General features: G+C 38.7%; 1 protein-coding gene across 2 annotated transcripts in view; it reads left to right on the plus strand.

The window, feature by feature from the left end:
• COL14A1 (collagen type XIV alpha 1 chain) overlaps positions 1-21,697 on the plus strand; it is a 218,535-nt gene that overhangs the window by 153,430 nt on the left and 43,408 nt on the right. For both annotated transcript variants that reach the window (XM_004743496.3, XM_004743494.3), the window contains exons 37-40: positions 8,496-8,549; positions 12,150-12,245; positions 13,423-13,476; positions 14,026-14,079. In XM_004743496.3, the coding sequence (XP_004743553.2) occupies positions 8,496-8,549; positions 12,150-12,245; positions 13,423-13,476; positions 14,026-14,079 (258 nt within the window). The remainder of the gene's footprint in view (positions 1-8,495; positions 8,550-12,149; positions 12,246-13,422; positions 13,477-14,025; positions 14,080-21,697) is intronic.

The following is a 21,697-nucleotide window of genomic DNA, read 5'->3' on the forward strand; positions in this document are numbered from 1 at the left end:
AAGTGTCTTTTTAAGTTTCCGATAGTATGTGCAATCTTAATTTTTTTTCTTGTATTAATTTTATTGCACTTTTTTTATGGAAGATAGTCTGCAAGGTACCAATTTTTGGACATTTATTGATTCTTTGGCATTTGCTTTGTGACCTTTTGCCAAGTTTTACAGCTGTTCCATGTATGCTTTAGAAGAGTATGTGTTTTCTAATTGTGGAGTTTAGAATTCTAAACATAAATATCCAGTAAATCAAACTGTAAATTGTGTTGTTAGAATTTTCTTTATCTGCATTAATTCTTTATCTTTCAATTGCTGAGACAGATATTAAAAATCTTCTACTTCAATTTCAATCTGTCCAATTTGGTTTGTAATTCTGCATTGTATATCTGGAGATGGTGTTCCAGGGTTCAAAAAATCGAAAACCTTCATCTTGCTAGTGACTTGCCATATCAACATTGTCTTTGGATTATTTTCTTGATACACGTATATATATTTTTATTTGAATTCAGTTAGCCAACAGAGAGTACATCATTAGTTTCAGAAGTAGAGCTCAGTAATTCATCAGTTGCACGTAGCACCCAGCGCTCATCGCATCACGTGCCCTCCTTAATGCCCCTCCTCTTCTTCATCCTTTTAGTTTTCAGCCTTTCTGTTGTCTTTATGTTTGAGATGTGTTCTGTTTAAATAGTATATGGCTAGGTGTTGTTTTCAATCTGGTTTTGCAATTTTTTTTTTTTTTTAGAGTTTAGTCCATTCATTCTATTGTTTGTGACAATTAACCTCTTTGGGCTAATATTCTTATATCTATCACCTTAATTTTTGCTTTCTATTTGTCCCACATGATATATATGTGCCTTTCTTGGTTGGTCAAGGCTTTATCTACTCATTTACACTCTCTGGCTTTTTGGTTTTTTATTCTGTTCTTCTCCCCTCCATTAATTTGGAAATCTATACCTGTTCTTTTAATGGTCAACCAAGAGATTTTAACAAACATATTTAGCTTGACAAAGTCTAAAAAGAATTAAGATTTTCACCCATATTTCAATAGATAGGATATTCTTGGAATATTTTTCTCTTCGGTCATCCTTTTTATAATTTATGCACTGTTGGCTATCTAGTATTTTAGTAGGTTTTTTAACATCATAAACTAGACATTTTATTAGTACTTGGTATAAATTACTATGTGTTAAGACTTGCCTCCATACTTGCTATTCCTTTGCTCACAAAATCTTCTGGTATCATTTTTATTTCTCCTGGAATACACCCTTTTGATCTTCCTAACTTCCTTCCTTCCTTCCTTCCTTCCTTCTTTTCTAGAGAGAGAGTGCAAGCAAGCAGAGGGAGGGGCAGAGAGAGGGGGAGAAAGAATCTCAAGCAGACTCCCCATTGAGTGCAGAACCCTCCTTGGGGCTCTGTCTCACAACTCTGAGATCGTGACCTTGAAGCCAAAACCAAGACTCAGACACTTAACCAACTGTGCCACTCAGGTGCCCCAGGATGTTCTTTTAAGGAGACTATTGATAGAAAATTTTCAATTTTTGTTCATCACAAAATATTATCATATTTTCATTTTGTATTATCAAAAGATAGTTTTGATGGTTGTTATAGAGATTGTTGATTGTACCCCTGGCATTAGTTGCCCCTGAGTTTTAGCTAAACACATGGCCTTCAGCTGGCGACTTGACTTCTTAGCATCTGTAAGTAGGTTATCACCTTCTGACCAAGATCTGGCCAGTGAGAGAAAAGCAATATGCAACCAACCTAGATGTTGTTCTTAAGTGAAAACGAAATTACTTCCTTATCTCTTCTCGCCTCGCTCAACATATTACTCTAGGAACATGTGGTAATGGTTCACTTTGATAAGCAGTGTCCTAGCACACAGCAGAGTAATAAAATGGAAGCAATTGAGTTTCCACATTGTCGTATGTGGTAAAGATACTCTATAACACCAAACCAGTTATCAGTTCGGATTTTAATATAAGAGAACAATAAGGTTAATATTGGCCTTAATTAAAGCAGTGAGACAACTTTCCAAACTAATAAACGGGAAGATCTTATTTTCAAGATCCCTTTGTCTTTAGTGATCTGAAGTTTGGCCACAGTGTGCTCTGGGGCATGGTTTTAATGTAGATGATCTGCCATTTTGGAAAACTTACGACTTCATGAGTTTGAATGGCAATGTTTCTCGTTAAATTTGGAGTTTTCTTAGTCACTGTCTCCTCAAATATTGCCTCTTTCCTATCATCACCATTATGTTTTTCTAAAATTCAACTGATATACTTTTTTACTTTCAATGTTTCTTAACCTTTTTTATTTCTGCTTTTCTCTCCAGCTTTCTTCTGTGTGATTTCTTCCAAATTAGTTTCTAGTGTATTCTACCTTTAGCTATGCTTAATAAGCTATTAACCTATCCATTGTATTTCTGATTTTTATGATTATGTAGAGCAAAGCTAGAAGTTAAATTTGGTTCCTTTTCAGAACTTCTGGGCATTTCTATACCCTTTCTTCTTTTGTAATACTTCAAAACTTTTTTTTTCAATATTTTAAACAAAGTTTCTTTTTTTTAATCTGATCATCTCAATATCTGCATTGTATGTGATTCTGAGTCTGCCATTTTTCTTTTCTGCTGGTATTACATTATGTTGTTTCCATATGTATTGTGTGATTTGGGAGGGTATATATTTGAGCTTGTATTATGTGAAATTTTATCTCGGGGGATATTGTGAGCCAGTTTGGGGCTATATTCCTTCAAAGAATATCTGTGCCACTTCTGCTAAGCTCCTGGGTAGAGAGCCAACTGAAATCCACCTAGACGTTGTTTGCTTCTGACGAGCAATGATCCCTGGATTGTGGGATAATCAGCTTCTGGGTAATGTTACTTAACAAAGACATTTCCTACTCCTCCCAAAGCTGCATTGGAAGCAACATATTGGTCATCCACCTGCTATTTTTTATTGTCCCCCCTCCCCCAATTCACAGTGAAACTTTTCAAGTTCCTCAGCTTTAAAGAACATTTCATTTTCCGCTCTGCTCCCACCGAGTTCACATTTCCTTGCTTTGCATAGACTCTAACATACAGACTTTGCAGCAATCCTGAACAATTTTCTCCATCTTCCCCCAAGGCAGTCTCTGTCCACATGCTTGCTTCTCTGGCTTTTGTTTCTTCATTTCTGGTATTTATGCATTCAGTTCTTAATTATAATAATGTTTATTTTATTTTAAGCAGCATTAATAAGCTTTATTAGCTGGAGGGGTTTTCAAGTGTTTTCATCTGCAATACTGCTGGAACAGGTTGTAAAATATTTACATATGGCCTAAGAGTCAGACTTTGTAATGAGAAAAAAGCAGCAGAGAAGTGAAAGAGAAGGGTTGAGCTCTGGCTTGGAAAGAAAGATATAAAATAGGGGAAAAGCTATTGAAATTTTCAAATATTTAAAGTATAATAAACTCTTCAAGAAACAGTATCCCAAACAATATGAAGTAAACCCTGACTAATGATTTGACATGGTTGTGATTATTTTCTCATTCAAGAATTTATACGTGGGTGTTTTGTGCCAATAAAGCTACAAAAGAACTGTAGGAAGTCATGGGTGAATGAACCATATTCCCTTTGCCTAAACTAACCCTTTCTTATTAAAAGGATGGAACTTGGGGCACCTGGGTGTCTCAGTGGGTTGGGCGTCTGGTTCGGCTCAGGTCATGGTCTCGAGGTCCTGAGATCGAGTCCTGCGTTGGGCTCTCTGCTCTGCTAGGAACCTGCTTCCTCCTCTCTCTCTCTCTCTCTGCCTGCCTCTCTGCCTACTTGTGATCTCTCTGTGTCAGATAAATAAATAAATAAAATATTTTTTTAAAAAAAAGGATGGAAGTTAACATCCACAAAACTATTGAATTCTTGTCATGTGCTCAGTGTTGAAGATTAAGGATAAGGTGCAAAACAAGTTACAAATATAAAAGGTTCCAGGCTTTTAGACAAGATGCCTGTGGCATGCATAGTTGCAAGCCAAATTGTCACATCTGAACAAAACCTGCAGTTAAATACCAATCATTAAAGATGCACAGGGAAAGGTAAGGAGTTTGTGCCAGAATGGTATATTAATTAGGAAGACCTGAGCTTGCTGCAAGGAACAGAACGTTTGACTGGCACAGTAGGGTAAACCATAGGGACATTTAAGTATTTATTGTTTGCTCACAAAAGATTTAGAGGTGGATGGTCCCCCAGGCTTGTCCCAGCCTCCCACTTTCCTTTCTAAAGGCTTGTGGCCTCTTGATGACATTGGCCCAAAGTGGTTAATGTGCCCATTCCTGGTTGCAAAGAAGGTGGGGCAAGCAAATCCGTCTTTTTCAGCCTTTGTAGTAGGAAAAATAAAATAGAGAAGGGAGTCCGAAAAGACTGTTTGGTAGCCAACCAAGAGTGTCTGCCACTCTGAGGAAAAATATTTGCATGCTACATAGCAGCAAAAGGTATGGTATCCAAATATTTAAGGAATTTCTACACATTAAAGAGAAGAAAAAATGCAACCCATTAGAAAACTGAGTAAGGTATAGAAATTAGTAGTTGCATCAAGATGAAATGCCAATGGGCAAAAGTTATAAGTGATGCCCATTAGCATAGTGTTAAGAGAAATGAAAATTAAAATAAGAGTAAAATACTGTTTTCACCAGTTAGTTTGGTAAAAATGTAAAGTTTGACAACATGGTGGGGGAGGAAAAATAATTTTCCCTCTACCCTTCTGGGTTCTTGACTAAGATACCCTTTTAATAAAAAGATTAACAGAAGAGAAACAATCAGGCGTTTAATAACCCGTGTACTTCCTGTATACATTGGAGATACCCAGGAGAACTGAGTAACTCCCCAAAGTGGCTGAAGCCATCACTTTAAATATCATCTTAAGCTAAAGACCCAAAAAAAAAAAAAAAAAAAAAAAAAAAAAGCAAGGGTAGGGAGTCAGTTTGAGGAGGAAGAGGCTGTTATGCAGTTCCAAGTCTCTGCCTTTTTCTTAAGTAGGTTTCTAGAGATTTCTCTACTTTCTCCCTTTCTTTGGTACAGAGAGGGAGACACCTTTACAAACGGGGACATGCCTCATAAATGTAAATGTCTCCTATAAAACTTTTACTCGGTTTTTCCTTTTCAGGGCTTCTCCTGTGTCTGCAGTTTCTTAAATAATCAGGCTGAAATAATTCTTCTGCCAAAGGGCACACTGTGAGGTGACAAATTGTGCTCCCTTTCAAGATCAAGTGGTGACTAAGGTTTAGAGAAGTAGGAACCTTCTTAAACTCTTGGTAGATGAGTAAACTGGCACAGCTTTTTTGGAGTTTGACAGTATATTGGCCTACGCATCAAATTTCATTTATAATTCTACTTGTTGATATCCTAAATATTAACATTTGTACTTAAATATTGAAGTTTGTGCTTGAGGTCTGTGTAAGGATGTTAACTACAGAAGTGTTTAAACAGTAAAAGGAAAAAAAAAGTGCATCTGGGTGGCTCAATCGGTTAAGCTTCTGTGTTTGGCTCGGGTCACGATCCAAGGGTTCTAAGATCAAGCCCCACATCGGGCTCCCTGCTCAGGGGTTGTCTGCCTTTCCATCTCCCTCTGCTCCTCCTCCTGCTTGTGCGCGCTCTCTCTCTCTCTCAAATAAATAAAAATCTTTTAAAAAAATAAACAAAAAAAATGTGCAAGCAAACCCTGTTTCCAGTCATGAATAATGGTTAAACAAACAACTGTATAATCTAATACTTTGTTATTAAGTTAACAATGTTCTTGTTATACTGTTATAAGTTAAATCATAATATGTCATAGAAAAGAATCTCTAAAATATATTAAGTTAAAAAAAACTTAGAACTATGTAAAAAGTGTGATGTCACATATGTAATTTATAATATATCATATAATAGCACAATAATACTACAGGTAATATTTTCTATAGGTACATATATGCAGAAAATGCAGTTTTATAATTGTATTTTAAAAGTCTAGAGGAGGGGCACCCAGATGGCTCAGTGGTTAAGCATCTGCCTTCAGCTCAGGTCATAATCTCAGGGTTCTGGGATCGAGCCCCACATTGGGCTCCCTACTTAGCCGGAAGCCTGCTTCTCCCTCTCTCTCTGCCCTTCCCCTGTTTGTGCTCTCTCTCAAATAAATAAAATCTTAAAAAAAATAAATGAAAGCCTGGAAGATAAGCAACAAGGTATTGGGCAGGGGAATGAATTTAAGTGTCTAAAACAAGCTGGAAGAAACCTTCGAGATCACCGGATCCAGTCTTTTCCCACTCATGCGAGTGTTTTGCTGATGGTACACAAAATGCTTTTCAGGGTCCTGTATGTAGCAGGAAATAAATTGGAAACACACACTGAGAAAGCTATTCCATTTTCTTTTTTTTTAAAGATTTTATTTATTTATTGGACAGAGAGAGAGAGAGGCAGCAAGAGAGGGACCACAAGCAGGGGGGTTGGAAGAGGGAGAAGCAGGCTTCCTGCTGAGCAGGGAGCCCAATACGGGGCTCGATCACAGAACCCTGGGATCATGACCTGAGCCAGAGACAGATGCTTAACAAATGAGCCACCCAGGCACCCCAACCTATTACATTTTCAATGAGCTTTTAATCCTTCTGCTCAGGTAAAAGAGATATTCTCAGTCTGGTGCAAATAGTTACTCATTTTTTTTTTTGGATTTGGTTATTTATTTCTTTTTTTAATAAACATATAATGTATTTTTAGCCCCAGAGGTACAGGTCTGTGAATCACCAGGTTTACACACTTCGCAGCACTCACCATAGCACATACCCTCTTCAATGTCCATAACCCCACCACCCTCTCCCAAACCCCCTCCCCACAGCAACCCTCAGTTTGTTTTGTGAGATTAAGAGTCTCTTATGGTTTGTCTCCCTCCCAATCCCATCTTGTTTCATTTATTCTTTTCCTACCCCCCAAGCCCCCCATGTTGCATCACCAATTCCTCATATCAGGGAGATCATATGATAGTTGTCTTTCCCTGATTGACTTATTTCGCTAAGCATAATACCCTCTAGCTCCATCCACGTCATTGCAAATGGCAAGATTTCATTTCTTTTGATGGCTGCATAGTATTCCATTGTGTATATATACCACAACTTCTTTATCCATTCATCTGTTGATGGACATCTAAATTCTTTCCATAGTTTGGCTATTGTGGACATTGCTGCTATAAACATTTGGGTGCACGTGCCCCTTCAGATCACTACGTTTGTATCTTTAGGGTAAACACCCAGTAGTGCAATTGCTGGGTCATAGGGTAGCTCTATATTCAATTTTTTGAGGAAATTCCATGCTGTTTTCCAGAGTGGCTGCACCAGCTTGCATTCCCACCAACAGTGTAGGAGGGTTCCCCTTTCTCCACATCCTCGCCAGCGTCTGTCATTTCCTGACTTGTTAATTTTAGCCATTCTGACTGGTGTGAGGTGGTATCTCATTGTGGTTTTGATTTGTATTTCCCTGATGCTGAGTAAGGTGGATCATTTTTTCATGTGTCTGTTGGCCATCTGGATGTCTTCTTTGCAGAAATGTCTGTTCATGTCCTCTGCCCATTTCTTGATTGGATTATTTGTTCTTTGGGTGTTGCTTAATCTTTTTAACAAAGAACAAGCCCATGGCTCACAGACTTCAATAGAAACAAAATCTAGCTGAATTGAAACATTATAACATTATAGTATTTTTTTATTTTATTTTTTTAAATTTCTTTTCAGTGTACCAGAATTCATTGTTTATGTACAATACCCAGTATTCCATGCAATATGTGACTTTTAAGTTTACCTTCTATTCTTAATAAGTAATACATTTTTCAATTAACTATAGTGCCAAAATATTTGCTTTTAAGATTAGATTTAAATAGTCAGTTGGAAAATATTCAGTGTATACACATATATTTTTATGCACATATATACAAAGAATATGTTCCCAAGAATACGTATACACATACATAGATATGTATTATGTATGTACATTTTTTCTAGATAAAGAAAATGATATTAAGTAATTGTGCAGGTGGTGCATTAATAAAGCAAAAATATTACAGAGAATGCAAAAAACTGAAGTTCCAGTAACGCTGATTAGCCTCTTTTATGGTGTAAATAAAATTAAATTGTTACTATTTTTATATTCTTTTTATAATTTAAAAGAGTAATCACAAAGTTGTGGTATAAGACACACAATTTTAGATTAACAGTTTATTTTATTTGCATCTATTAATAGTAGTAGTCTTACACACTAAATTTCAAAAGACCATAGCTTTTTTTAATTTGAAAGGATTTGGCATAGAAAGCTTTCTCAAACTATGAAATCATCTGCAGGAAGAGGTGAGTCTAGGTGGCAGATTTCCAGTAAAGGATCATAATGAACATATACCATTACACAATGAGTTGGCCTTTATTCAAAATAAGAATTACATAATCCATATTATTGAAGAAAATGGATGAAACATGCTATTTAAGACTTGTCTTTGTGCTAATACTTAACATCTGTTTGCCAGGGTGGTCCAGGACTCCGAGGACCAAAGGGCCAACGAGGTGAACAGGGTCCAAAGGTAATGTTCTCTCTGTATCTCTTTCTCAAAAATAGCAATAATGTAATTTTGGAGTTCAGTACTGTTTACCCTTTGCAGTCTAGAACCCCTTGTGTTTTTGCAAAAAGTTGTGTCTAAGTCTTTTCCCTTATTCTTAAAGACTTCTGTTTTTTCATAAAAGTATTTAAGAACTCTGTAAAAGAAATGTTGGTTTCCAGGTCAAAAATAGAATGTCAGTGTTCTGAGTATTTTAGTTTCCCAGGTAGTGTTCTTTCTCTACCTACAACAAAGTAAAGGAGAAAAATCTAATCACAACTAGGCAGCACTCCCTCCCGGGTAATTTCTCAAGTTTTAGAGTCCTACTCCCTCTCCACTAGGTATAATCAAACACACAGCTCTGTTTTCCTTTCTCACTGCTCAGGGCCACCACGGGTGCTGGTGTGGGCCATGTGCTGCACAAAGGCACCAGCTGAGATGACCAAGCCTTGCCAAGCCATGTCCACGCACACGTTTTCCTATTTTGCACAAAGGCGCCCTAAGGGATGGGCAGAAGCCCAGCCACTAATTGATTTCAGGCCTCACCATCTTCTATCTGGCTTTTGGCAGATCTTCTAACTGGTCTCCTGGCTCCAGTGATTTTGAATTTCTGATTGATTCTTTACATCTGCCCCCAGATTTATTTCTTTAAAGTTATGCTGTGTCATATCATACTTTTAAAAACTATAGTCATAGGCTGCTATTGTTTAGAGAGTATACGATTCACCTTCCGTGGTGCGGCATTCAAGGCCCTCTGTGATGTGACCCCCGTTTTATTTGTACCTGTTGCCCCACGTGATCTCCTCTCCACCCACCTGTAGTCTTGACTTACTGCTTCAGTATAGTCACTCACTCAATTTGCATGGTATTTTTTCTTGGGGAAGAGAACAAAAAATTTTACTATAAAACTGGAAACAAATGAAGCAAGGTAGAAGCTAACATGGGGGGAGGGGTAAGAAGTAAATGAAAGAAGACTGAAGATAAGGAGGCCCTAGCCAACCCAAAACTCCAATCATGAGATATCTCCTTTTCTGTTGGTTTAATTTTCTGAGATTGTTACACATATCTTAGGCATAGATTTGATGTTTCTTACCTGGCTCTCTCTCTTCTGGTCCTACAATGAAAGCCAGTGATTTAAAAGCCTCTTCTCAGACAGCAGTATAGGAGGTCCTCCTCAGTCCCAATTTGGGGCAGTGCCCAGGAGCTCCTGTAGATTCTGGCTTCCTCCGCCCATTGGGGTCCCTGCAGGATCCCATTGTTTTTTCAGCATTCTCACTGAGTGATGATTCTGATCATGAAGACTTGTTAGAAGTTCAAAGATGTTTGATGATCCCAACATTGACCTCTTACCTCTGATAATCCATTTCCAGGACCACTACTGAGGTGGTTGCTTCTCCACAATGATTTTGATGAATCAAAAGTATGAAGTTATTTTAGGAAAATAACTTATTTTTTTATATTTTTATTTTTTATATTTATTATTATATTTATATTTATATTATTTATTTATTATTATTTATTCATTATATTATTTATATTATTTATATTTATTATTATATTTTATATATTATATATTTTTATTTTATATTTTATATTTTTATATTTGTTATAACTTATTTTGGGAAAATATCTTGTTTGACAAAGGATCCTCACATGTCTACCAACGCGATAGTGTAGGAACAGATGAAGTATACCTTCCATATGGAAATCCCATGCTGTGTTATTTTCCATTTTGTGGGTCCATATTTTAACTGTAGCAAACAGATAATAAGAATTATCTTAAATTATCTTAATTTTCTTAATTAATTATCTTAATCATCTTAAAGCTGCCCTGCTGCTGGGCTCTCCAAGTCATTTTGGCTCATATTGTATAGAATAAAATGAGATCACATACCTTCTGCCTTTATGCTCCACTCTTAGTTCCTTAATAATATTTAATTAATATATGATTAAATGATTATAATTATTAACTAATATTTATCAATTACTGGTTTGTCTCTTCCATCATATTTTTTAAATCTAACTACCTCTGTCTCTCCTCCTCTTACACTATGTCTCTTATAAGAATAGTTTTCATTTGTTTTCTGCATCCTCACTTCCAAGTTTTGTTTTGTTTTGGTACATAAATATTTGTAGCATCTTTATTCACAATAGCAAAAAATTAGAAATGATTCAAGTGGTCATTAATAGGTGAATGAACAATTTTCTGCATAGCCATGCAATGGAGTTGAAAGGAACATACGATGAAGACATGAAATAAATGTATGAAACTCAACACCACTCTGAGCCATGAAAGAAGCATGAACCAATGAAGTTCACAGTATATAATTCTATTTACATATAACCGGAATCGTACTTAACCTGCATATGACTTCCCTTCCTGTAAGAATCCTGTAAAATTGCTCTTATTAAGGTCACCGATTACCTCCTTGTTATCAAATCCACAGGCTACAGTTTCATTCCTATCTTATATGAGGTCTCTACAGCATTTGATATGGTTGGGCACCTTCCTATTAGAAATTCTCGCCCCCGTACCTTTGGCCTTTCCTACACTGCTCAGGCTTCTCTTTCTCCCCTTTCTACCTGTTTTCATCTCATCTTTCCAGTTTCTTCTGTTACTGTCTCAGCAGTCTCCGTAAGAACCTCACCCACACACACGTCTCCCCCGACTCCAAAATCCATCCCAGCTCAGACATCTCTCAATCCCCAGACTGTTGGACGTGTCCACACGGTTATCTCCATGAACTTGAAACGTAACCGACTATGCTCATTATCTGCCCCCACTTTTTCTTCTGCATTGCTTGTCCCAAGTAACGGATTCATCAGCTTCACATTTAACATGATATCCAGGTGTTGGAAATCTTAACTTTCACTAGTTCTCACTGGAGTCCCAGAATGAGAGAAGGACAAGGAGAAGAAGTTGAGGAGGTAGTTTTTCTGGAACTAGGATTACAGAGGTGATAGAGCTTTAGCCAAATCACAAGATCCAAACTGTGGAAATGAGAGTTCCTAATAGAACAGGAGTGCCTGATTCTGAGAAGGAAGGAAATCAAGTAATAGTGCCCCAAGGGCAGGTCATGAGGCAGACAAGGAAGAGGCACGAAGGGATGGTGGGATCAAGAGGAGGAAGCAAACAGGGACCGGGTGCAAAGTCTTCAGTAACGCAGGAGTGCCCCCGAGATGGGTGGCTGACAGGCATGGAGGTGGAGAGAATGTAGTTCAGCCAGATGGGATGAACCTCCATGCCACAGACCAGGAGGGTGGTCTCGAAGTACTTTCTATCTTTCGGATGTTATGGAGTGTGGGGGGTCTCGTTACTCACATAGTTGGCATAACCCTCTTATTTATAGAAGAAAAAAATTAAAGTTGCAACAACCCCTATGTGTTTACCCTTTTGGTTTACTGATGACATCTTGTCTGGGAGGTGTACCATCTGAGGCATGTTGTCTTGCTATCCTATCAGCGTTTTGTGTCTCAGGAACATTTCTGTAAGGAAATAAATTACAAGTGCTCTAAGCAGAAATACTGTTTGAGTACCAAGAATCTAACTTGCCTCTGGAATGATTTTCTTCTCTTGTGTTCCAGGGACCAGAGGGCCCTCGAGGTGACACAGGCCCTCCAGGACCCCAGGGCCCCCCTGGACCCCAAGGACCAAGTGGTCTGTCCATTCAAGGAATGCCTGTGAGTAGGGTGTAAACATTTGTGTGGATTTTATTGGGATCCCTTTTTCATGAGTTCTAAAGAGTGAACTTTTGTCTTCTGTGCCCTTTATATAATGAGCCTCAGTCCCTTTCAACCCCTAAAAAAAAAGAATTGAGAAATGGAAGTATTAACTGAGAGATCATGAGTTCATTCACTAGCCAATTTTTTGTTAAGCGTTGATGGTTTTTACAAATAGTTACATCCACACAGAATAGGTATATCTATAAGCAATTTGCCTAAGGAGAGAAATGGGGCTATGACAATTATTTTCCTTTTTCTTGTTGGATCAAGTCCTTAACAGATGTAATAAAATCTAGAAAGTAACAAATTCAAGTTGTTTGCTATGGATATGTAGTAATCATGGATATAGATTGATGGAAGCCATTTATTTATGATTTTTATCTCAATGGGCATCAAAGGACAGGGCATTTAGCTGGAGTTTGGGATTATAGAAAGTGTATTTTATATAGCCAACTCTATTTGTAAAAGCTGTTTGTATCATGGAAAACAAATTTAATACCACTTACTGATTTTCATTAATCTTCCTCTAGGGATCAAGATTTCAAGAATAAAACCAATTTCTATAAACCAAAATTAATATTAGAAGCAAACAAGTCTTTTAATCACATTTTTAGTCATCTTTCTGGGCATATAACTCTGTCTCCCTCACTGAGAAATTTCCTGTTCTGGGTTATTTTCACGGTTTAGAAAGCATTAGCATTCCAGTGACTCAATTGGTACTACTACTAATAAGTCTTTGGTAAGGTCTTGCTACCTGCCAGGTCCTGTGTTTGCTTTTCTGTTCCTATATCTTTCTAGCCAAAACAAAAGCAGAATTGTAGATAGATGTGAACCTCAAAAATCTGAGCTATCAATAGTATCAAACTGTTCAGTCTCTCCTCCACAGATGTACAGTATGGGCTCACCCATATCAGACTGTGTTCTGTGTTTTAAATGTTCCACTGTATAAATGTTCAGCTCCGTAGGCATGCTTACATATGGGAGGTAGCATATGTGGGAAGCGAAACATGCTGTGTTTGGGTGTTAGCATGAAAGCAAGTTAATGTTGACAATGTTAGAACAGTCAGTGGAGAGAAAGAAGAGACGAAGAATTTACCCTACCTGAATGTAACCCCGAATGCTTTTGGCTATTCAGGGAATGCCGGGTGCTAAAGGAGAAAAAGGAGAGACAGGCCTTCCTGGCCCACAGGTATGAGTTTTACTTTTTTAGTCTGATTTAAAACAAACAAACAAAAAAACACCTTAGCTTGGGGCACCTAGGTGGTTCAGTCAGTTAAGCATCCAAGTCTTGATTTCTGCTCAGGTCATGATCTCAGGGTTGTGGAATCAAGCCCCACATCAGGCTTCATATCGAGCCTGCTTAAGATTGTCTGTCTCCTTCTCTCTCTGTCCCCCACCATATGCTCTTAGCTTTAGAGCCTTACCAAGGTGGGGGGTTTTGGGGGGAAAGTTGTAGCTTCTAAAGTCAGCTGTGATTTTAGCAGTAAGTGTTTTCTGTATTAAAGACTGTTAACCTGTATTCATTCACCTTAGTTGCCTCTGAGAGCCATATAGAATTTCCCGAGGACAAGTCTCAGTGGGGGACATTTCTTTCATACAAATCATTTCTGGATTCTGAATTCACCTTTATGCTGTTAAATTGTTTGGAGCCCTTGATCTATTTCAGGGAAGGTGGGTAGAAAGGCAATTGATTTCCAATTTCTGTGACTCTAACTTTTTTGGTCCTTGCTCTACCTAGGGTGTCCCAGGAGGCATTGGTTCACCAGGACGCGATGGGTCTCCAGGCCAGCGGGTAAGGCCCTGCCCAAGGTTGTTAGTGCATTAGATTTCTTACCAAGACATTCCTTATTTCTGGTAGTTTTCTAATAAGGAAGTGAAACTAGATGGTTTTTTTCCTTATTATTCCTTCTATCTATATTCTGCCTATCCTGTCTCTTTCCCCTCATTGACCTCTTCCATTAGTTTCATCTTCATTAGTTTCATCAAAACCTGAGAACTTTTATCAAACCTTCCCAAATTAATGACACCTCTTTCTGAACATACCCATAACCAGAATGCAACTTGCACTGAATTATGTGCATTGGTTTAGCAGATTTTCCAGGTTTTTTTTTTTTCTCAATTTTCTAGACACAAACCCAAAGGAAATCAAGGATCACAGGAGTTGAAATTTAAGCATTATGACTATCCACAGTGTTCTTCATTTATTTGATATATGTCAATTAATATGTCTTTTAACCTATCCATATGGACAGCAATGAGGATAGGAAAGCTATTGCAAGCAGAGAACAGAATCTACAAAGGCATGAAGATGAAGATTAAAGTGGGCCATTTTCCATATTGCACAGAGTTCAGTGTGGCTAGGGAGTAGAGTGCAGTGTGTGAATGTGTGTGTGCATATCTGTGTACACACATGTGCACACATTTAAATTTGGGAAGACTGTCGAGGAGTGAAACTGGACAGCTAAACACAAATTCAAGTTAATCTTTTTTTTGTTTTTTTTAACTGTCACTGATTCAGGATATGGGAGGCTCTACAGTTTCCCTCAAGACAAAATTATATGGAGCGGCAACTAGTTAGGTCCAATCCAATGAAGGCCAGCACATTTGGCGTGCACTGCTTATTTTTGTTACAACTTACCCACTGGGATAGCAAGTGGCTGGAAGACTCGTTTGTCTATTCAAACAAGACCTGCCTTTAGCTCAGAGTGGCTATATGGCTCAAAATAAGGAGATCGTTTTTTCTATAGAAATGTAGGTATGGGACCTTAAATTCCTTCCATGTTCTTTTTTTTTTTCACCAAACTTTCATTTGCTTAAAAATCTCAGTTTAGTCTTTGCCCATTAAATGGAACTACTCAGTCTGTAAATCATGTACGTGTAACTGTAAAGTTAGATTTATGTAGGTTTCTTGTGTATGTGGAAGGAGTATTTAGAAATATTTATATGTTTTGGCAAAAGGCTTAGGCTAAGATCCTGTTCGGTTACACACCTAGAATCTTTCATGATGCCTGAAGCTCTGGAAATGGCAATTCTAAAGATTTGGTTCAGTGAATTTACTTGATTTATCTATGTGTGGAGATGAGTCTTGGCAGAGAACTCCCAAATCAAACATATTGGATTGGTGTTTGAATCATTTGGTTTTAGAATTCTTTCTTTGAAAAATTCTTTTTTTTCCTTTTAAAACCTATATACTAACACAGACTTTTTATAATTATTTTGCTATTTCTTCAAACATGTTTTTAGGGAACGAACAGTCTTAGAGCTGTAATAAAGTGATGAGATATCTGTATGCAGATTTTTTTGTCCTTTCTCCCCCAGTATGGAGACAAAAAAACCTTTCAGAATGTGTTTAGTTCCCATTTTGAAAAATTCTTGGTTGCAGATGGACTTACTGCCTTTCAGGAGATACTCGTTCTTTGCAGACTCATGTTTAAAAAATATTGTGCCAATTCTGTGACAGTTGTTTTAGAGAAGGAAAATAGTATTTCAGTGTGGAACTTTAAGGGGTGCCATTAACACAGAATAAAATATAATGGCGCCCCCTAGAGCTGTACAACATGGCAGCCCTGCTTGAGGGAGAAGCTGCATAGATCTTATTTAATAAGATATTAGTTGAGCACTTATCTTAATTGAGCACATACTACATGCCGTGTGCTCGGCTCAGCCTGGAGAGAGTTCTCCAGTGCTCCAGAGCAGAAGGATCCAGAAGAAGAAAGACTTTCAATAGCTAAAGGAGGCAATTCCTAGACCATCTACTTATAGGACATGGAAGGATATGGTGGTGTCAGGAACTTGACTCTTAACCTGGGAAAACAAATGGGTCTTCTTCAGACACAGCAGAGAAAGAAGGAAAAGTGGGTGAAAACAGAGTTGTTTAGGTGGCTCTGATCTATGGGGGCTTAAGGAAAGTGAAAGGTCTAAAATAATAAGTTACTGAGCAAGATAGTAAAGTAGGAGGTCCCGAGCCAAGATTTATGGGGGTCCCAGCAGATCCAGAACACAAAGCACCTTGATGGAAGCCCAGGTCCTTCTGGTACAGCAGGTCTCCATGGCTCGGCAGTGGGAGACAGGTGTCGCTGAGAGTCCTAGGGACAAAACTTCATGATTATTCCTCCTCTGCCTTGGCCATTTTAAAAGGCAAAGAAGAAAATAAAAGAAATGATAACAACTTCAGTATAGAACAGGCACTGGATGCTGAGACTTCCCACTGAAATGCCTGAAAAGCCACTTCCAGAAAACCGTCCAGTTAGGCTTGACCGCCCAGGGAATCAGGAAGGCAGAGCTATGTTGCCCTTTCGTCCCACTACCAGCTGAAATCACTTCCTGTTGCCTCACCTTCATGGCCCCTGATCCTGAGTGAGGAAAGCCCACTGTAGACAGAGAAGGGAGCAGTTGGAATAAACCTGGTTGATGGTTTCCAACATTTGCCTCTCGGTCCTTGGACTATCTCGGAGGTGAGAGCGGGAGGCAGGCTGAAGAGCAGTGGGCTACTCCTTCCTGCTCACCCATCATTCTTTTTCATCTCTGTCTTCTCTTGTTGACAGGTAAGAACTCCCAGCCCAGAGGTAGCACCCTCTCCTCCACTCCCGGCTTAGGGAAAGATTAGCACGTCTTTTCTAGAGCTGGCGTCAATGTTACCCCCTTAATTTGGCCTGGAAGGAGGGAGAGCTTAGCAAAAATAAAAGGGAAAAGATTAAACATCTCCTCTTTAAACAGGGAACATGTTTTCTAATGTTCCTGGCTTATTCTGGCTTTTCCCAAGGGGAATCTTTGACTCTTAGAGACAACTCATACTCGGCTCTGGGCCTGGGGCCATAAGCTCGTCCAGCAAAAGTTGGACTTCTTCACTGAACAAGCCTTGGCAAGTGACAAAACATGGTGCAGGGCCACATTTTGAAAGGCAACAATGGCTAAGAGAGGAGGTCTCAAATGTTCATGCCACAAACAGGAAATGGTCACCATGTGATGTGATGGAGGTTATGGTAGCAATCATTTTGCAATATATAAATGTATCCAGTAAGCACATTGGTACCATACGTCAATGATCTCTCAGTAAAGCTGAGAAGAAATTGTATATTCAAAAAATAAAAAATATAAGAAGGTAACTGTGTATAACAGCTCAAGTCAAGACTCAACAGTTGGCTTTAGACACCTTCATTCCCAACCATTCTGGCCAACAACATTCAGGGCACCTCTTTCTTTTTCACTATGTGTCTTGCCATCTCCCCCTTCTTCCTCCCTCTTCTTTCCTTGGTGTCTGTGACCCTAGGGCTTTCCTGTGATCTTTGAGCTCCTCTGATGAAGGGTGGGTCTCAGCCTCCACCCTAGACATCCGGTGGTCCTTAGCAAAACTAGGAAGAACAGGCAAGGCAGGGATGATAAACAGAAGAAATGAGGGTATGAACAGAAAAGGGAGGAAAACATAGAAAACACAACCTCTTTCCCAGTTCTGAAGTTCACTGACATCCAAGACCCAAGACCATGAGCTTTCTGTCAAACGCTCCACATAGAAACTGTAAAAATTATTTTTATTTTCCAATTCTTAATAAGGTTATATAAAAACGGCAGAGAGACAAGAAATAAAAATGACAAGGAGGTAGAGCTTTTATGGCACCTGAAAGATAGTAATTCCTCCATTGTCTGAATACAGAGGGTTTTCATTTTTAAATTCCAGTTGAACTGAATTTGGAAAGCTTCCTTTGCCCCAGGTTCCTGTTCCCTGCATTTCCATGCCATAACCACAGCCTTCCTTTCTCAGCTGCAAAAAATGAAATAGTAAAAAAAAAAAAAAATTCTTCTGCATATGAATTCTGCTGAACTTGCGAGGTTGTGAAAAGCAGGATGTGCCGGTGGTGAATATGATAGATTTGGGCTGTTAACCAGGCCTGAGTTTGAACCCTTACCATAATGACATTGGACCGGTTGCTTACTATGTCCAAGCCTCATTTTACTCATCTGTGAAGCAGAAAAAATATTTGACTCCGTAGAGTTACTGAGGGAATAAATTCATAGAAAGAATTTCTATATAAAAATTTAATTTTAGCTTATCTAATTATTCACTGTTTTCAATGTGAACCTCATAAGTCAGGACAGTATACTATTTTATAATGCCTGTGCTTGACATATTAAGATAGCTTAGAAGATTTTAAAGAACTATAAAAAAGAGCCTGAAGAAAAAGCAAAGGGTTTGTTGCTTTTGTTTAACTTTCTTGGATTCCACGTTGAAAGGACACTTGGAACATGCTTCCTTTAGATGTAGGTTTGAGTTCAATGCATACAAAGCCGTTTTTGTAATGAATGTCCTGTTTCATCAAAGTGAGTTGGACTTAAAATATCCTTGAGAAGTGGAACTCCAGTCAGTTATCTGGATTTAATTCCTGTCACCAATGTTGAGCAGCGATGAGAGACTGATCTAGGAAATATTTTGTTAAATACGAAGATTCAAGATAATATCCCCCTTGAGTATCTTCCTCATTCAGAAGAGGAAGTGTTTAGCCATCACAAAACTAGTGGGGAGGATGATTTGATTTTCCTTCTTGTGAGCCTAGATGGGTTTTTATAAATCATCCACAGCGATAGACACTATACACCATTGGAATTTCACAGCTTATCTGAATAAAAATGGCAGGAATCATTATTACTAATTATTGACTAAGTGCAGGTGCTTTACAATGGATGTTCTGTAATCTTCAGAAGGACTTTTCTACGAAAGCCAAACCCTGTTACTCCACTGTATAGATGAAGAATCTGGAGCTTTAAAAAAAAGGGGGGGGGCAGCACAATGCCATTCAGCTAGCAAGGGTTGGAGCCAGGATTATGGTCCATCTCTCTGGTTCCAACACTGAGCTCTTTCTTTCCACAAAATTCGGTTTCATAAAGGTCACTGGGAGATTTTGTTCATGTAGGAAAGTCTTCAATTCGAGATATTTAATAAACAGGATGGAAGATATCTTGCCTTGAATTTGGGGGCTGGAAGAAACCAGTTTGGGCTACTTGGTGAAGCAGAAGTTGATAGTTCCCACAGAGGAATAGCTTTTGATTACTTTTCACACTTATTTGGATGGTGACACATCTGGGCACAGTTGAGAGCAGTTACTTAGGGAATTTGTAATATGTTTTAACCAGTTTACAGACACTCCTGTTGGAGCCTAGGGCATGGATGAAATCTGCCTTGTTCTCTGGTCTCGGGCCATCCTTCAGGGTCAGGCCAGATGCTTAATATTTGCAAGCCAGTGGTTCCCCAATGTAAGGGATCGAGGCGCTCCAAGTTTTGCTTTGTTTGGGGGCACACCAATTCCTGGGCTTCGACCTCAGAGAATCAGATATGCAAGGTATTAGGTGTGACTTTGGAATTTGTAGTTTTAAAAAGCTTAATGCTTCTCAGGTGCCTGGGTGGCTCAGTGGGTTAAGCCTCTGCCTTCGGCTCAGGTCATGATCTCAGAGTCCTGGGATCGAGTCCTGCATTGGGCTTTCTGCTTAGCAGGGAGCCTCCTTCCCCTCATTTTCTCTCTCTGCCTGCCTTTCTGCCTACTTGTGATCTCTGTTTCTCAAATAAAATCTTTTAAAAAAAATAAAAAGAAATAAAAAGCTTAATGCTTCTCATAATCAGCTGGGAGTTAGAATCACTGGATAGTATAGTGGGTTAGGCCTATTGTATGGCTAAGTAACTCCTTGCACAGCATTTTGCTGCTGCTTTAATTCACCCAAGTCATCACTTCGGGTTACTAAAAATATGTTTGTATTTCTCTCTCTATATATACATTAAGTTACATATGTAATATATACATGTATGGACATATTAAGTGTATTGTGCATATATATGTAAATATGTGCACGTTTGTATACCTATTTATAGGCACACACAGATACTGTGTGTGTGTCTGAAAATTCCCCAGGGTGGCTCAACATGGTGCCACACGTAAGGACTGATCTTGGGTATCGAGGCTGGGGTAGTGTTTACAGAGTCTGTGGCTTGTTGGTGCTTGGCCTCTTACTCTGGTGGTTGGGCGTAATCCTTTGCTGCAAGTAGCAGCCTTATTTCTCATGGCTGACTGCCTTGCTGGGATGTCTGCTGGTGCTCCCAGCAGCCCAGACCCATGCCACAGGGTGGAGATCATCCAGCAGGAGTTTCTTCAAGTGTTTTTCTGACCCTCACCGCTTGGGTTTGCTTCCTCTAAGCAAACTCATCGGACGCCAGCTGTGTGGACAGCCCGCTCTACCTTAGAGCACGGTGGAGGTCAGAGGACATGAACAATCGGCGTGTTCCAGTATCTGGGCTTAATATCTGTGACTCACCATTCCAGGCTTCAGAAAAGGCATGCGTGGTGTGTATCATGATTGAGTCACGAGTTCTGAGCGCCATGTGATAGCTACATAAACGTAAATATTCTGCTTCTGACTTTAATTTTAATTACAACACTCTTTGTGGGCACGTCCGTTTCCGCTGTTAAGTGCCAGAGGCACAGAACTTAGAAACTGTAAAGTTTTTAAGACCCTACAGGAAATTTGTATATATATTATATATTTTCCAAAGCAGGGCAAGGGAAACAGCAAAATGGACATTAATGAATGGTTAACTAAATGTCTGTAAAACAGTATACTTTGCCAGTTTCGTCCATAGGTAAATTTAGTATTCATTCAAATATCAGTGATTTTTGAAAGCAAATGTTAAGGCTAATTTCCCTTTGATGATAAATCACAGCCAACCATAATTTAGTAACTTGCTCATAGCCACCTCTTTTCAAAAACAAAATTATAAAAATCCCTTCAAGTTTTTATAGCAAAACTCATTTTTAATGTGGGTTGTGGGTGCATATTAAGATGTTGAGGTGAGAATCTCAGAAAAAGAAAAATGTCTGGAGTTATTCGTGTTCTAAAACATGCCTTTTTGTGGACTTCAGGCTCTTGAAAAATATGTTTGTTGGCTTAAGTGAATGTCTACATTATGCTTATCTCTTACTTCTATTCCCTGCTATTCATTCTTCATTGTGTGCTTGGGGTTTCCACTTTTTATGAGGGTGCTTAACTCACAAGCACACATCTTTCCAGATTGGCTAGCATATATGAAATGGAAAATTTATAGGTATAGAAATGTTCTGGGAAATGCAAACACATTTTGAGCTGAGATGGGTTGAAGACCGTTCCTCCAGTGAGCTTTGATCAAGATTAAGCTGGATCACAAAGCTAGAATCTGTCGTTCATTTTGCCTTGTAACATGCAGACATTTTACAGAGTTTTTCTTTTCACCAAGTTTATTGCTTTTATATATTAAAACAAAACAAAACAAAAATGCTGCCCTTGCTCCTCACCCTGAGATGAAGAGGTGAGAAGGGGGACCCGAGCCCTGGCTAAGCATTGCCTGGCTTGCAAAGATGGGCTAAAACATGGCACCACAGCGACGCTTGAGCAGG

Source organism: Mustela putorius, unplaced genomic scaffold (assembly GCF_011764305.1).
Source record: "Mustela putorius furo isolate JIRA1106 unplaced genomic scaffold, ASM1176430v1.1 tig00000228_pilon_pilon_pilon, whole genome shotgun sequence".
NCBI classification, from domain to species: Eukaryota; Metazoa; Chordata; class Mammalia; order Carnivora; family Mustelidae; genus Mustela; species Mustela putorius.